The sequence below is a fragment of the Ranitomeya variabilis genome, chromosome 2 (assembly GCF_051348905.1).
Source record: "Ranitomeya variabilis isolate aRanVar5 chromosome 2, aRanVar5.hap1, whole genome shotgun sequence".
NCBI lineage: Eukaryota > Metazoa > Chordata > Amphibia > Anura > Dendrobatidae > Ranitomeya > Ranitomeya variabilis.
Genome location: NC_135233.1, coordinates 734,713,279 through 734,731,743, shown reverse-complemented (window position 1 = coordinate 734,731,743; position 18,465 = coordinate 734,713,279). Strand labels below are relative to the sequence as shown.

General features: G+C 44.0%; 1 protein-coding gene across 2 annotated transcripts in view; it reads left to right on the top strand.

The window, feature by feature from the left end:
* Positions 1–14,570, top strand: part of LOC143807726 (uncharacterized) — a 103,020-nt gene extending 88,450 nt beyond the window's left edge. Inside the window, exon 4 of one of the 2 annotated variants that reach the window (XM_077289594.1) lies at positions 13,162–14,570. In XM_077289594.1, coding sequence (XP_077145709.1) covers positions 13,162–13,709 — 548 coding nt within the window. In that variant the 3' untranslated portion in view covers positions 13,710–14,570. Of the gene's footprint in view, positions 1–1,916; positions 3,368–13,161 lie in introns of those variants that run through there. The other variant, XM_077289593.1, reaches the window with a different exon arrangement.
* The last annotated feature ends 3,895 nt before the right edge of the window (positions 14,571–18,465 follow it).

Genomic DNA, 18,465 nt, shown 5'->3' with positions numbered 1-18,465 from the left:
GGTATTCATGGTTAGGACCACAAGCAACTAGCTGTCACTATATCAGTGGTTGTAATCATGGATACCTAAGGTCCTGCAGTATCTGCACATGAGGAAAGAGACATGGCGAATCAGAAAAACTATACTCCATTTCTAATTGGAGGTATTTGCTAATATTATTATTACGCCTACTGCATATTTGGATAGGATGTTGGAGATGAGAATATCGCTTTTAAGTTTCCACTGGACCTATTGTTTATTGTTCCCCTTCCTCTTCCTTTGTCCCCAGCCCCTCTCCTATTTGATCCATGTATTTACAGTGCCTTACGAAAGTATTTGGCCCCCTGGAACTTTTCAACCTTTTCCCACATATCATGCTTCAAACATAAAGATACCAAATGTAAATTTTTGGTGAAGAATCAACAACAAGTGGAACACAATTTTGAAGTTGAACGAAATTTATTGGTTATTTTACATTTTTGTGGAAATTCAAACACTGAAAAGTGGGGCGTGCAATATTATTCGGCCCCTTTAGCTTAATACTTTTTTGTGCCACCTTTTGCTGCGATTACAGCTGCAAGTTGCTTGGGGTATGTCTCGCTCAGTTTTGTACATCGAGAGACTGAAATCATTGCCCATTCTTCCTTGGCAAACAGCTCGAGCTCAGTGAGGTTTGATGGAGAACGTTTGTGAACAGCAGTTTTCAGCTCTTTCCACAGATTCTCGATTGGATTGAGGTCTGGACTGTGACTTGGCCATTCTAACACCTGGATACTTTTATTTGTGAATCATTCCATTGTAGATTTTGCTTTGTTTGGGATCATTGTCTTGTTGGAAGACAAATCTCTGTCCCAATCACAGGTCTTTTGCAGACTCCAACAGGTTTCCTTCAAGAATGCTCCTGTATTTGGCTCTTTGGCTCCATCCATCTTTCCATCAATTTTAACCATCTTCCCTGTTTCTGCTGAAGAAAAGCAGGCCCAAACCATGATGCTGCCACCACCATGTTTGACAGTGGGGATGGTGTGTTCAGCGTGATGAGCTGGGTTGCCTTCACGCCAAGCATATCGTTTGGCATTGTTGCCAAAAAGTTCAATTTTGTTTTCATCTGACAGAGCACCTTCTTCCACATGTTTGGTGTGTCTCCCAGGTGGCTTGTTGTAAACTTTAAACAACACTTGGATATCTTTGAGAAATGGCTTTCTTCTTGCCACTCTTCCATAAAGACCAGATTTGTGCAGTGTCCCACCTCAGCTGTAGATCTCTGCAGTTCATCCAGAGTGATCATGGGCTTCTTGGCTGCATCTCTGATCAGTCTTCTCCTTGTTTGAGATGAAAGTTTAGAGTGACGCCCGGGTCTTTGTAGATTTGCAGTGGTATGATACTCCTTCCACGGACCTGCCTGTTGTGTTCCTTGGTCTTCATGATGCTCTCTGTTCTTCAAACAGAGCCCTGAGACTATTACAGAGCAGGTGCATTTATACGGAGACTTGATTACACACAGGTTGATTATATTTATCATCATTAGGCATTTAGGACAACATTTGATCATTCAGAAATCCACAATGAACTAATGGAGTGAGTTTGCTGCACTGAAAGTAAAGGGGCCGAATAATATTGCACGCCCCACTTTTCAGTTTTTGATTATCCACAAAAATTTAAAATAACCAATAAATTTCATTTAACTTCACAATTGTGTTCGACTTGTTGTTTCTTCACCAAAAAATTACATTTGGTATCTTTGTTTGAAGCATGATATGTGGGAAAAGGTTGAAAAGTTCCAGGGGGCCGAATACTTTCGCAAGGCACTGTACCTTTGCATATCCTTTTTGTATCTTTTCTATGTCATATTTTGTATCATTTATATATATATATTTTTGTATATACCATGTGACACTGTGTAATATGTATCTATTCTGTAATTTCACGCATTTCAGATGTTCTTGACAAAGACCAAATATGTGAGCAACCATGGTCAGAAGACGACGACGTTTGGGAAGGTCAATTAGTGTCTCAAGAGGTAGATGATGATGAGACACTGTTTTCAACAAGCCAGGAGGACTACAGTGTGAAGGTGTTGGATGATGAAGTCACTGACCCAACATGGGAAGGTGCCATGCAGAGCGAGGCCAGCAGCGCAGAGAGGGAAGGATTTGCAACACTGCAACAGGCAAGAAGAGACAATGGAGTGGCTAGAGGGAGAAGAAGGGAAATTATTCCCCAGAACATCCACACTCGTACCAGGACAAGGGTTAGGAGTTCCTTAGTCTGGCGCTTTTTTAAAGAAAGTGCGGAAGATAAAAGAATGGTCATTTGCAATCTGTGCCATACCAAGATAAGCAGAGGCCTGACCAGTACCAGCTTGACCACCACCAGTATGCTCAGACACATATCTGCAAAGCACCCAGCTAGGTGGGCCGAACGCCTGGGTCCACAATTGGTGTCTGCTGGTGACACCACTGCCACTGCCTCTTCCCCTGTGCTACGTGCTTGACCTCGCTCCAAATTTTTAGTGGGTCATTGTGTGGCCCTTGCTCATAGTTTTTAGAGGATGTATGTGATTCCCTCCATAATTTTTTACAGGATGTGTATGAGTCCTACCTCTAAAATTCATATATATATATATATATATATATATATATATATATATATATATATATATATATATATATATATATATACCCCCCCCCTCAGGGGTAATTTTTTTCAGCCCTTGCACTTGGTGCATACTCTTTACCAGTCTAGGAGTGGAGTGCTACTCCTTAAAATGGGGGGGGGGAAGAATTCTGAGGCTATCTGTGTGTATTGCAGTCCCTCCTTCTAATTTTGAAAGTCCTTGCACTTACTTCCCATGTTTTAGGAATTCCACTACCTAACAACAATTTTAACAGAATGTGTATGAGGCCCTCCTTTATGTCTAATACAAGGTATTTTGGACTCCGTTTTTTTTCTAATTTTTGGCAGTTCTTGCATTGATTGCATAGGCTTTGTGAGTTTGAGTCCCTCCGTCATAAATTAAACAGGATGTGTCTGACCATGTCACACGCACCATATGCCCAGATAAGGTAGTAAAATGTTAAAATCATATTTACCTGTTGGTGTAGTTTTACTTTTCTCTTTACTATAGCATCTACTGTAGTCATAGACGACGGGGAAATACTGTGAGAGATGGCCCGGTAATGGGTGGAGTAGGCATTTTTTTCTCTCTTTTTAATTTTGCCTTATAGACTGTTAGCCCTCGCGGGCAGGGTCCTCTCTCCTTCTGTACCAGTCGGTGACTTGTTTGGTTCAAGATTATTGTACTTGTTTTTTTTTTAATATGTATGCCCCTTCTCACATGTTAAGCGCCATGGAGTAAATGGCACTATAATAATAAATAATAATCTTCAGTTTTGTATGTTTTATCGTCAGTCCGTAAAAGAGCAGTAATACTCTGATAACATTGTTCCCAACAGCAACCTGGGAGTCAGAGATGTTCCCAGGAGTCTTCCCCAAGCTGTTCCCATTCAGTTTGAGCGCTGTTTCCATCTGTTTAAGTGATTATCCTGCCTCCCCTACCCTCCTGTTAGGCAAAATGCTTGAGTTTCCCATTGATTTCTATTATACTTGTTACTCAATTCGAGCCCGTCTGAGCGTCTGACCTGCTCGATTCAAGTACTGAGCACTCGAGCATTTTAGTGCTCGCTTATCACTGATCATTTTACAATCTGTTATGTTGTCATTCTTGTAGAACTTAGTGCCACAACACATTATAATGCCACCAGTGTCCATAAGTACACATTCTGATGCACCAAAAAAAACCCATAATGCTTTCTATACACAGTATGATGCCAGTTTCTCATTACAGTCCAGCCACCTGAATGAATCATTATGAATCATTGGCATTAGAAAAAAAGTGAACTGCGATCCGCAACTTAGCTGGATATAACATGGAATATGTCACACCAATCTCCCGTAGCCTTTTCTTGATGTGAGTAAACCTGGCCCTCTGTTTCTGCACTTTGGTAGAATAATCTGGAAAGATGGAGATTGCGGAACCATTAATCACGAGGTCTAGGTGGTCCCTAGCAAGCCTCAGAACATAACTTTAGCAATTACAGTCCGTGGTGGACGTCCAGGGGGGAGGGGACGTGGAAACCCCGTAGGCTCGATCAATGGCATAGAACCGAGACAGCTTATTGGCACCCAGCTTATCCATGAGCCTTTTCTCAAAAAAAGTCTGTAGGGGTATTACCTTCAACTTTGGTCGGCATGCCGGAAAATGTCATGGTATTGCTCCGGGACCTGTTTTCCAGGTCATCCGCTTTGGCCTGGACGGCAGTAAGGGCTAATGCCATTTGTTTATGTTCCTTCTCGGCTCCTGCTATATAGTCCTTCTCAGAACTGACTTTTTTCTCAATTTCTCCTACCCTCTCCTTCACCACATGCATAGCGTGCTGCATTTTGGTCATATTAGCTTGAATGCTGCCCAACTGTGCCGCCATATTGATAATAGAAGAGTCACAGTGTATAATGGCATGAAAAATGTCCGGTCGGCTTCTCCGGCAATAGCAGCTCTCCCATTTTCACCCGCAGCAACTCTGTAGCCACCTCGCCATGTCCTGCATCACCTCCCTGCGAGCCGCTCTGATTCCCACCATCACTCTCATCATCGTCTTCCTCCCCCCGCTCCGGTTCCTCCTATCCCCTCTCATACCTCCGCGGTGTGCATATGTCTCCTCCATTATCGGCCTGAATCCGGGACTCCACCGTTCTCCTGGCAAAACACTGCAGTTTACTCACAGCGTCTATCCGCCTGCTCTCTCCCTGGGTCGACCCCTCCAGTGTGTCCGTCTCACCAGCGGGTTGGGCGCCATCTTGAGCCTTTCTGTCCGGATCCCCGGCGTTCTGAGGCCTCTTTTGCCTGTCATGGATGCCGTCACTACATTCCAAGAGATCTGGTAGGGTCACTGCACTTTGGGCCTCACAGTAGGGAGGCACTGAAGCTTCTGAGTACCACAAAGCATGTCCAGGCTAGATACTATGCAGGAGCTGCATCAACACATGTCTGCTCACATCTCACTCCAGGCCATGCCCCCTGAAGCGTTCCATAGTTAGTACCTCATAAACTGACACATTGTAAAATATGGCCTTTTCATAAAGGTGAAATCTGGCTTTGAGGAATGGAGGGGTTAATTGTAACCTATATGTAATTTAGGTCCTCCTTGACATGCAACAAACCTTACAATTTTTGCTGTTGCTCCATTAAGTTTCTACCTACCTACACCCATAAGGTGACAGTGATTTTACAGGGGTTTTCCCCCACTCCAAGATCCTATCCCAGTATGTAGTAAGCGTAATAATAATATTAGCAAATACCTCCAATTAGAAATGTAGTATCGTTTTTCTCATTCCCTCTGTCTCTTTCCTCATGTGCAGGCATTGCAGGACCTTCGGTATTCATGGTTCGGACCACAAGCAACTAGCTGTCACTGTATCAGTGGTTGTAATCATGGATACCTAAGGTCCTGCAATGCCTGCACATGAGGAAAGAGACATGGCGAATCAGAAACACTATACTCCATTTCTAATTGGAGGTATTTGTTAATGTTATTTAGTCCATGAGCCGGGCCAGATATCGGTACCACCCGGAGTGACTAATTTTCTTTGGTATTTTTAGGTAGATGCATGTCTGTAGTTTATTTTTTGATATGATAGCCCTTACATATATGTAGCTTATTAACCCCTTCAGCCCTAGGCCTATTTGTACCCAAGTGCCTAAGCCAATCTGACCTGTGCCACTTCATGGGCTAATAACTTTGGAACGCTTTCACCTATCCAAGCCATTCTGAGATTGTTTTCTCGTGACATATTGTACTTCACGTCAGTGCTAAATGGGAGTCAATATATTTTACCTTTCTATATAAAAAAATGCTAAATATTCGGAAATTTTGGAAAAATCGGCAATTTTTTAACTTTGAAATTCTCTGCTTTTTACAAAAATACTGATACCCCCCATAATAGTTATTAATTTACACTCCCCACATGTTTACTTCATATTGGCATCATTTTGAAAATGAAACCTTATTGTTTTACGACGTAATAGGGCTTATAGTTTTATGCGCAATTTTTCACATTTACAGCAAAACCCACTTTTCAAAGGACCAAGTCACTTCTGAAGTCACTTTAAGGGGCTTACATAACAGAAACCACCCATAAATTACCCCATTTTGCAAACTACACCCCTCAAGCTGTTCAAAACTCATTTTTAAAAACTGTTAACCCTTTAGGTGTTCCACAGGAATTTTAGCAGAATGAAGGCGAAATTTCAAAATTTCATTTTTTTTCCAGATATTACATTGTAATCCAATTTTACCTGCAACCTAGCAAGGGTTAACGGCAAACCCAAACTTGGTTACCCTAATTCTGCAGTTTATAGAAACACCCCACATGTACTCGTAAACTAAAGTATGGGCACACAGCACAGCTCAACACGGAAGGAGCGCTATGTGGTTTTTGGGTGGCGGATTCACTGGAAGAAATCTAGGGGGCCATGTCACATTTGAAGGCTGCCTGAGGTACCCCCACAGTGGAAACCCCAAAAAGTGACCCTATTTTGGAAACTACACCCCCAAGGAATCTTTTAGGGGGTATAGTGACCACTTTGACCCAACCAGTGTTTCACAGTAGTTGGAAACACTTGGTTGAGAAAATGGAAAAAGTGCATTTTTTACATGAAGGTGTCATTTTAGGCTCATTTTTTTATTTTTAAGAGGTGTACCAGCAAAAAATGCACCCCACTATTTGTTCACCAATCTCTCCCGAACACAACAACACCCGATATGTTGTCGTACACTGCAGTATTGGGGAACGGCAGGCCTCGGAAGGGAAGGAGCGCCAAATGACTTTTGGAGTGCAAATTTTACTGGAAGAAATCTAGGGGGCTATGTCACATTTGAAGACACCCTGAGGTGCCCCAACACACGCACACACACTGACACATACACGTTCTGTGCTGAACAGGACTCTCCGGTCTTCTCTGCAGAGCTCCTATCTCCCTCTGTAGAGGCTGACACCTCCCAGGCTTGTGACTGATCACATGGCCGTGACATCACCACAGGTCCTGTAGTCCTGTACTGTGTGCTGCTGCTGGTAAGGAACTTGTGGAGAGAGGGGGAACAGTCACCTAGCACCAGCGCTCCCAGCTCTAAGAACGAGCGCCTCATGAAGGTGGGCCCCTGCCTCCTCCTTCCCTGCGCGGCGGCCTTTCCCCCCGGCGGCTGTATTCGGCGTATAAGACAACCGCCCTCTTGGAGCCATGTTTTTCATGGCTAAAAAGTCGTCTTATACGCCAGGAAATACGGTAAATAAAATTTTAATGTTTTTCTTTGTGTTTGCAGGTGTTTACTGACTATCTAACGGCATGATGGAAGTACCAGCAAGGAAGAAATCACGGATCGACTGTATCATACACTGCTCTAATGATGACAGCGATGATCTGGCGTCCCTTAAGGATTTGGACTCCTGGAAAACATTGCTTAGGGCTGCAGAGATCAGGCAGCATGAATCAGTCCTGGTAGCAGCTAAGGGCCTTGAAGAAGGAGAAATACCACACATACAATATCACCGTAAATGTCGTAGTATCTTTACAATGAAGAAGTCACTGGATTCTATCCTTGGCAAGGGTGTCAATGTCGAAACAGCAAGCAAAATCTCCATGAGGAAGCTACCGAGGGGTGCCCCCAGTGATAGCAGGGTGTATGCCAAAGTATGTATCTTCTGTGAGAAGTCAAGCAAGTACCTAAAAGGAAAACAAACAAGGGAGCCAATTGTCCAGTGTGTTGAGCTACGAGCAGATGAGACGATCCGCAGAGCAGCGATAAGGAAAGGCACACAGAGAATACTTGGTTTACTTAACAGAGACCTTGTTGCTGCAGAGGGGCACTACCACAAGTCGTGCTACAAACTATTCACAAAAGATGATTCCCAAGTGGCCTGTAGGTCTAGTGCAGCTGAAAATCAGGTCGAAAGCGAGGAAGTACGCTACGAAGAGGCAGAGAAAGAGGCCCTTGAAGAACTCTTCTTGTATATAAGGACTAAATTGTTCCCAAACCCAGAAGTACTGCCTATGATAAACCTCACATCTAGGCTTGAGAGATTAATGATATCCCGTGGTATCATCCAACTGAAACCATCGACAAAGAAACATGTTCGACGAAAACTTGAAACAGAGATTGGGGAATCACTCCGCTTTCTCTCAGATGAGAAAGGTAAGCTTCTAGTCTATCCATGTAGCCTATCAATGGACGACCTTGTCCGGCAAGTACACAGCATGACAAAAGATCTGCAAGAAGCAAGAGCTGCTAACTCTGGAGATATCGTAACCAAAGCAGCAATGCAGCTAAGGAATGAGATCAAGAAGCAAGATGTGAGTCAGCCATGGCCTCCCAATACAGATCAGAATGTCGTTCCTGCATTAGTCACTCAATTCCTGCAAACCCTGCTTACAGGAGATTGTGAGTGCCAAACTACCTGTGAAAGAGCTCAACGTCTTGCCACATCCTTCGGCAGTGACTTGGTTTTTGCTGTTACCAATGGAAAGACAAAGCCACCAAAGCACGTACTGCTATCCTTTGCAGTTAAGTCTTTGACCGGCAATACAGAACTGATTCGAACTCTGAATCGTCTTGGCCACTGTGTGTCATATTCAATGGCTGAGGAGATCGATACAGCCCTTTGTATCCAGAAGTTGGAATGTTCAAAGGATGACATCCCAATGCCAGCAAGTATCTACCCAGGTGTGTTCACAACCCTGGCCTGGGATAACATTGACAGACTTGAGGAGACACTAAGTGGAGCAGGTACATCTCATAGAGTCAATGGCATTGCTGTTCAGTCCAATGTTGCATGCTCTGTGACAAAGAAAGTCCTGCCAGATGTAACCAAGTCGAAGAAAAGAAGCATAACTCTGACAGAATTAATGCTACCGATATACAATGTTGGGCAGCGGGGAGAGCCACCCAGGATTGAGACTTCGAATGTTAACACTACCAAGGAGGTCCAGGATTCAAAAACCAAAAACCATATCTGGCTTCTGGCTAGAATGTCAGACCATGAGGATCAGACCACCAGCAGTTGGACTGGGTTCAACATAAAAATCCGCAGCGACATTGTAGTGGCCCAGGACACTGTAAGCTACCTGCCCACTATCAATGCTCCTGCAACAGCCATGTCCACTGTGAATGAAGTCTTGGAGCAAACACATGCCATCATGCAGACCCTGAAGCTTAACAGAATTGTGTGTGTGTTTGATCAAGCACTCTATGCCAAAGCTGCCGAGGTTATCTGGAAACAGGAGAAGTTCAAGAACATTATAATTAGAATGGGTGTCTTCCACACAATCTGTAATCTCCTCTCTATCATAGGGAACAGATTTCAGGATGCAGGCCTTAGAGATCTGTGTGTTGAATCCGGTGTAATCGCTGAAGGATCAGTGTCTGGAGTGATGGACGGCCGGAGGTACAACAGAGCAGTGAGACTACACAAGCTGGTCTATGAAGCACTTATGAGGCTTGCATGGAAAAACTTCCTTCCATGGCTAGAAGAAAACCATGCAAGGGACCTTCACCATCTGGATGAAACACTGAAGAACATCACAAACTTTCGCATCAGTGTGTCGCAGGGATCCTTCGAAAAGCTCTTGGATAATGAATCTTGCACACTTACCCTGAAGCTCTTTCAAGTTTATCTTGAGACCCTCAGAAATGAACAACTCTCAGCATTCTGGATGTCATACTTGGACATGGTCGAGACCATGCTGGCCCTGGTTCGAGCTTCAAGAGAAGGCAACTGGATGCTTCACCTAGGAGCAATCCGACAGATGATACCATGGTGTTTTGCCTATGACAAGGTCAACTATGCCCGATACCTAACCTATTACTATGCCACAATGTCTCGGCTGCCCATAGAACACCCAGAGGTCCATGAATACTTCATGCAAGGTGGCTTTTCGGTCCAGATCGGTAGCAAGAATCCTTTTGGACGAATTCCTGTGGACCAGACCATTGAAGAGACAATCAACAAAGACACCCAGACACCAGGGGGCACAAAAGGCTTCAGCCTCAAAGTTGGAGCTGTTTCCAGGTTCTACCTGACATCAGAGTACCGCAGTATGTACTTGAGGCAGCTGAGGGCCCTGGTAGGCCAACAATATACTGACTTCAGCCATTCAGACCTACAGGTGTCTAGGATTAGAAGAGATGAAGCCGATGTCCAATCTTTCGTTCAACTGCTGGAGACAGGTTGGGTGAACCCCTTCAACAAAGAGCATAATGGTGAACTTATCAGTTTGTCAACAGCGACTGTAGCACCACCAGATGTAGCCAAAGACCTTCAAGGGGCATACAGTATAGGAGAGGATGCATATCAAACATTCAAGGATGAGCGTTTGGGTACCGATAAGCCAACTACATTGTTTCATGACAAGATGACGAAGAACAAACTTAAAACGTTCTCTAACATCCAAATGAAGACACGCAGACAAGGTCTTGGCAAGGAGGTAATTTTGAAGGCTGACAGAAACCTATTTGGCCAGATGATACTTGTAGCTGAGAACAGAAAGCTACAAATGAGTGATGTCTTGACTCATCCCCTGGGTCCATTGCCATGGGCACTTGCCAATGGTGATGGGTCTATCCGCAAGACCAACAAGGCTGCCCTCGCAAGGGAGTTGGAGAGGAATGCTCGTCCTGCAGAAGTGATCCCCGAGCCCTCTGCAACCATCATTGATGGGATGAGCCTGGTTCAGAAACTGAAGGGAAACAATGCAACATTTGGCCAGCTAGCAGGCACAGCAATGAGTCGCGCTATCCATGAGGGTGCTAAGAGCAAGCGCATTGATATTGTCTTTGACGTCTACAAGGAGACATCCATCAAAGATACAGAAAGAGTCAACAGATATGAAGGCACAGGGATCCATTTCAAGAACATTCAACATGGGCACAACATCCAGCAGTGGAAAAAGCTTCTAAGTAGTTCCTCCAACAAGGCAAGTCTCATAAAGTTTCTGGTAGAAGAATGGAAGGCGAAACACCACAGGGAGAAGCTTGAGGAGAAGGAGCTGTATGTCACATGTGAGCAGCTCTGCTTTAAGATCACCAAAGAACAGTGGGAAGAGGCTGCTGACCTTAAGTCAAATCAAGAAGAAGCAGACACACGCCTCCTTCTCCATGCTCTTCATGCAGCAGAATCTGGTTACAAGTCGGTCATCACTTCGGAGGATACTGATGTCATGGTCCTGTGTCTGGGCATGTGCCACAAAATCCCATCCCACCTGTTCCAGAAATGCGGTACACAGAACCGGACAAGATTCCTGGATATCACCACTCTGAGCCGAACATTGGGAGGCAGCGTATGTGATTCATTGATTGGTATGCATGCATTTACAGGCTGTGACACCGTCAGTGCATTCGCTGGCCGTGGGAAGATGACGACACTCAAGCAGTTGAAGATGAACAAGACATACCAGGATGCCTTTCAGGAAGTTGGTCGTTCATGGGAAGTGTCTACCGAACTTTTTGAGAAGTTACAGGAAATCACCTGCCACATGTACCTGCCAACTACCCAAACAACTGAGGTAAACAGGCTCCGTTATCAGCTGTTCTGTGCCAGACGTGGAGTGGTAGAGTCAAGTCAACTCCCTCCTTGCCAGGACTGCCTTTTCATGCATGCACTGCGTGCAAACTACCAGGCTGCGATCTGGAGGAGAAGTCTGCAGAGCCAGCCATGGGTTGCAAACCCAACAGACTGCGGTTGGATGATAGATAACGACGGAAAGCTTGTTGTCAAGTGGATGCAAGGGGCACCAGCACCAGAAGCTATTATACAGCTACTGTCCTGCAAGTGTGTGCGGTCATGTGAACTTCCTCAGTGTACTTGCCTCAGCAATGGCCTGAAGTGCACAGACATGTGCAGATTACAGACATGCCAGAACAAGGGTACTGAAGACGAGCCAGTAGAACAACAGTCAGATTCAGAGTCCGATGTTGAAGATATTATGGAGTAACATATATATATATATATATATATATATATATATATATATGCACATGACATGTTCAGTGTGTATTTACATAACTTGGATTAAATTTTGTTACAAATACTACATCTAGTCACTCCGGGTGGTACCGATATCGTCATATTTGGTTCTTGGCTCATGCTAAAATTCCTGTGGAACACCTAAAGGGTTAACAGTTTTTAAAAATGAGTTTTGAACAGCTTGAGGGGTGTAGTTTGCAAAATGGGGTAATTTATGGGTGGTTTCTGTTATGTAAGCCCCTTAAAGTGACTTCAGAAGTGACTTGGTCCTTTGAAAAGTGGGTTTTGCTGTAAATGTGAAAAATTGCGCATAAAACTATAAGCCCTATTACGTCGTAAAACAATAAGGTTTCATTTTCAAAATGATGCCAATATGAAGTAAACATGTGGGGAGTGTAAATTAATAACTATTATGGGGGGTATCAGTATTTTTGTAAAAAGCAGAGAATTTCAAAGTTAAAAAATTGCCGATTTTTCCAAAATTTCCGAATATTTAGCATTTTTTTATATAGAAAGGTAAAATATATTGACTCCCATTTAGCACTGACGTGAAGTACAATATGTCACGAGAAAACAATCTCAGAATGGCTTGGATAGGTGAAAGCGTTCCAAAGTTATTAGCCCATGAAGTGGCACAGGTCAGATTGGCTTAGGCACTTGGGTACAAATAGGCCTAGGGCTGAAGGGGTTAATAAGCTACGTATATGTAAGGGCTATCATATCAAAAAATAAACTACAGACATGCATCTACCTAAAAATACCAAAGAGAATTAGTCACTCCGCTTGGTACCGATATCGTCAAATTTGGTTCTTGGCTCATGGACTAATTATTATTACGCCTGCTGCATATTTGGATAGGATCTTGGAGATGGGAATATCACTTTTAACTTTCCACTGGACCTATTGTTTATTGTTCCCTTCCCCTCCCCCTTCCTCTTCCTTTGCCCCCAGCCCCTCTCCTATTTGATCCATGTCAATGTATTTACCTTTGCATATCCTTTTTGTATCTTTTCTATGTCATATTTTGTGTCATTTATGTATATGTTTTTGTATATACCATGTGACACTGTATAATATGTATCTATTCTGTAATTTCAAACATTTCAGATGTACTTGACAAACACCAAATATTTGAGCAACCATGGTCAGAAGACGACGCTTGGGAAGGTCAATTAGTGTCTCAAGAGGTAGATGATGATGAGACACTGTTTTCAACAAGTCAGGACAACCACAGTGTGAAGGTGTTGGATGATGAAGTCACTGACCCAACATGGGAAGGTGCCATGCAGAGCGAGGCCAGCAGCGCAGAGAGGGAAGGATTTGCAGCACCGCAACAGGCAAGAAGAGACAATGGAGTGGCTAGAGGGAGAAGAAGGGCAATTATTCCCCAGAGCATCCACACACGTACCAGGACAAGGGTTAGGAGTTCCCCAGTCTGGCGCTTTTTTAAAGAAAGTGCGGACGATAAAAGAATGGTCATTTGCAACCTGTGCCATACCAAGATCAGCAGGGGCCTGACCAGTACCCGCCTGACCACCACCAGTATGCTCAGACACATATCCTCAAAGCACCCAGCTAGGTGGGCCGAACGCCTGGGTCCACAATTAGTGTCTGCTGGTGACACCACTGCCTCTTCCCCTGTGCTACGTGCTTGACCTCGCTCAAAATTTTTAGAGGGTCATCGTGCGGCCCTTGCTCATAATTTTAGAGGGTGTGTGTGATTCCCTCCATAATTTTTTACAGGATATATATATATATATATATATATATATATATATACACACACCCCTCAGGGGTAATTTTTCTTCAGCCCTTGCACTTGGTGCATACTCTTTACCAGTCTAGGCCCTTGCACTTGGTGCATACTTTTTACCAGTCTAGGAGTGGAGTGCTACTCGTTAAAATGGGGGGAAAAAGAATTCTGAGGCTATCTGTGTGTATTGCTGTCCCTCCTAATTTTGGCAGTCTTTGCACTTCACAGGCTTTAGGAGTCCCACTACCTAACAACAATTTTAACAGAATGTGTATGAGGCCCTCCTTTATGTCTAATACAAGGTATTTTGGACTCCGTTTTCTTTCTAATTTTTGGCAGTTCTTGCATTGATTGCATAGGCTTTGTGAGTTTGAGTCCCTCCGTCATAAATTAAACAGGATGTGTCTGACCATGTCACACGCACCATATGCCCAGATAAGGTAGTAAAATGTTAAAATCACATTTACCTGTTGGTGTAGTTTTACTTTTCTCTTTACTATAGCATCTACTGTAGTCATAGACGACGGGGAAATACTGTGAGAGATGGCCCGGTAATGGGTGGAGTAGGCATTTTTTTTTTCTCTTTTTAATTTTGCCTTATAGACTGTTAGCCTTCGCGGGCAGGGTCCTCTCTCCTTCTGTACCAGTCGGTGACTTGTTTGGTTCAAGATTATTGTACTGTTTTTTTTATTATGTATGCCCCTTCTCACATGTTAAGCGCCATGGAATAAATGGCACTATAATAATAAATAATAATCTTCGGTTTTGTATGTTTTATCGTCAGTCCGTAAAAGAGCAGTAATACTCTGATAACATTGTTCCCAACAGCAACCTGGGAGTCAGAGATGTTCCCAGGAGTCTTCCCCAAGCTGTTCCCATTCAGTTTGAGCGCTGTTTCCATCTGTTTAAGTGATTATCCTGCCTCCCCTACCCTCCTGTTAAGCAAAATGCTTGAGTTTCCCATTAATTTCTATTATACTTGTTACTCGATTCGAGCCCATCCGAGCGTCTGACCTGCTCGATTCAAGTACTGAGCACTCGAGCATTTTAGTGCTCGCTTATCACTGATCATTTTACAATCTGTTATGTTGTAATTCTTGTAGAACTTAGTGCCACAACATACACATTATGGCTTCTTTCACACTAGCGTCGGGCTCGGCCCGTCGCGGTGCGTCGGGCCGAGGTCCCCGACGCTAGCGTTGTATCCGCCGCACAACGGGTGCAGCGGATGCATTTATCCAGCGCATCCGCTGCCCCATTGTGAGGTGCGGGGAGGTGGGGGACCGTTACATGTAACGTTTTTTGGTCCCGACGGTCCGCCACAGCACGGCGCAACCGTCGCAAATGCGTCGCTAATGTAAGTCAATGCTGAAAAAACGCATCCTGCAAGCACTTTTGCAGGATGCGTTTTTTCGGCAAAACGACGCATTTGCGACGTATTGCAGTTAACGCTAGTGTGAAAGTAGCCTTAGATGCACCCAGAACCCCCACAATGCTTCCTATACACAGTATGATGCCAGTGTCCCCCACACAATGATGCCCTCACACACTATGATGCCCATGTGTCTCCTTTACACACAGTATGATACCACCATGCAAAGATACCCTCAGTCTCCCCATGCAAACATGTCCCCATAATACCACCACTCAGTATGATGCCCCCACAATAATCCCACATACAGTATGAAGCCATCAGTGCCCCCACACATAGTATGATACCAACCATAGTATAAAGTCCCAAGTATCCCACACACAACAAAGTGATGTCTCACAGAGTTTAAACCAAAAGTACGATTTATACCCTTTATGCCTCCACAGTGCCCATCTCACAGTATAACACCCTAAATTGCACCCTTCAATTCTACCGTAAAATTTGAAAAAAAATAGTAAGCCACATTCCCACAATGTGCATAGCCTCTCTCCATTTTGTGCTGTAACTGATCCCATACCTTGTGGTGACATCATTGTGCCTCAGACGGAATAGGTGAATGGTGGAGCAGTGAGCTTACACTCCCCCACTCTGCTTCACAGAACTCTTACCACAGTACTACCATGTCTTTCGTGTATGAATGATTAATGAACAAACCTCCAAAAGCTTGTTTGTCATCAGTTATTTTAATATTGTTACTCGGCATATTGGGAGTCATATACAGTAGCATCTAAAAGTTTGGGAACCACTGGTCAAAATTTCTGTTATTGTGAACAGTTAAGAAAGTTGAAGATGAAATGATCTCTGAAAGGTAAAGATGACATTTTTCCGTTTTACTTAACCCCTTTCTGCCATTGGACGTACTATTCCGTCCATGTGGGGTGGGCCCTAATTCCCAAGGACGGAATAGTACGTCCAGCACGATCGGCCGTGCTTTCGGGGGGAGCGCGACCGATCGCGGCCGGGTGTCAGCTGCCTATCAGATGTCAGCTGACATCCGGCACTATGTGCCAGGAGCGGTCACGGACCGCCCCGGCACATTAACCCCCGGCACACCGCGATCAAACATGATCGCGGTGTGCTGGCGGTACAGGGAAGCATCGCGCAGGGAGGGGGCTCCCTGCGGGCTTCCCTGAGACCCCCGGAGCAACGCGATGTGATCGCGTTGCTGCGAGGGTCTCTTACCTCCTATCCCTGCAGGTCCCGGATCCAAAATGGCCGCGGGGCTGCATCCGGGTCCTGCAGGGATTACTTCCGGGTGCCGTGCAGGTGCTTGTAAGCCTGCACGGCTGTGAGTGCTGTGCACACTGTCAGATCACCGATCTGTAATGTCCCCCTCTGGGACAAAGTAGAAAAGTTAAAAAAAAAATTCCCACATGTGTAAAAAAAAAAAAAGAAAAAAAAATTCCTAAATAAAGAAAAAAAAAAAAAAAAATCCATAAATACATTCCTTTATCTAAATAAAAAAAATCAACAATAAAAGTACACATATTTAGTATTGCCGCGTCTGTAACGACCCCACCTATAAAACTATATCACTAGTTAACCCCTTCAGTGAACACCGTAAAAAAAAAAAAAACAAGGCTAAAAACAACGCTTTATTCTCATACCGCCAAACAAAAAGTAGAATAACACGCGATCAAAAAGACAGATATAAATAACCATGGTACCGCTGCAAACGTCATCTTGTCCCGCAAAAAACGAGCCGCCATAAAGCATCATCAGCGAAAAAATAAAGTTATAGTCCTCAGAATAAAGCGATGCCAAAATAATTATTTTTTCTATAAAATAGTTTTTATTGTATAAAAGCGCCAAAACATAAAAAAATGATAGAAATAAGGTATCGCTGTAATCGTACTGACCCGAAGAATAAATCTGCTTTATCAATTTTACCAAACGCGGAACGGTATAAACGCCTCCCCCAAAAGAAATTCATGAATAGCTGGTTTTTGGTCATTCTGCCTCACAAAAATCGGAATAAAAAGCGATCAAAAAATCTCCCGTGCCCGAGCATGTTACCAATAAAAACATCAACTCGTCCCGCAAAAAACAAGACCTCACATGACTCTGTGCACTCAAATATGGAAAAATTATAGCTCTCAAAATGTGGAAACGCAAAAAATATTTTTTGCAATAAAAAGCTTCTTTCAGTGTGACAGCTGCCAATCATAAAAATACGCTAAAAAACCCGCTATGAAAGTAAATCAAACCCCCCTTCATCACCCCCTTAGTTAGGCAAAAATAAAAAAATTTAAAAAATGTATTTATTTCCATTTTACCATTAGGGCTAGAGCTAGGGTTAGGGCTAGGGTTAGGGCTAGGGATAGGGTTGGAGTTAGGGTTGGGGCTAGGGTTAGGTTGGGGCTAGGGTTAAGGCTACAGTTAGGGTTGGGGCTAAAGTTAGGGTTAGGGTTTGGATTACATCTACGGTTGGGAATAGGGTTGGGATTAGGGTTAGGGGTGTGTCTGGGTTAGAGGTGTGGTTAGGGTTACCGTTGGGATTAGGGTTAGGGGTGTGTTTGGATTAGGGTTTCAGTTATAATTGGGGGGTTTCCACTGGTTAGGCACATCAGGGGCTCTCCAAACGCGACATGGCGTCCGATCTCAATTTCAGCCAATTCTGCGTTGAAAAAGTAAAACAGTGCTCCTTCCCTTCCAAGCTCTCCCGTGCGCCAAACAGGGGTTTACCCCAACATTTTGGGTATCAGCGTACTCGGAACACATTGGAGAACAACTTTTGGGGTCCAATTTCTCCTGTTACCCTTGGGAAAATACAAAACTGGGGGCTAAAAAATAATTTTTGTGGAAAAAAAAATATTTTTTATTTCCATGGCTCTGCGTTATAAACTGTAGTGAAACAATTGGGGGTTCAAAGCTCTCACAACACATCTAGATGAGTTCCTTAGGAGTCTACTTTCCAAAATGGTGTCACTTGTGGGGGGTTTCTACTGTTTAGGTACATTAGGGGCTCTGCAAACGCAATGTGACGCCTGCAGACCATTCCATCTAAGTCTGCATTCCAAATGGCGCTCCTTCCCTTCCGAGCCCTCCCATGCGCCCAAACGGTGGTTCCCCTCCACATATGGGGTATCAGCGTACTCAAGACAAATTGGACAACAACTTTTGGGGTCCAATTTCTCCTGTTACCCTTGGGAAAATACAAAACTGGGGGCTAAAAAATAATTTTGGGACGAAATTTTTTTATTTTTTATTTTCACGGCTATGCGTT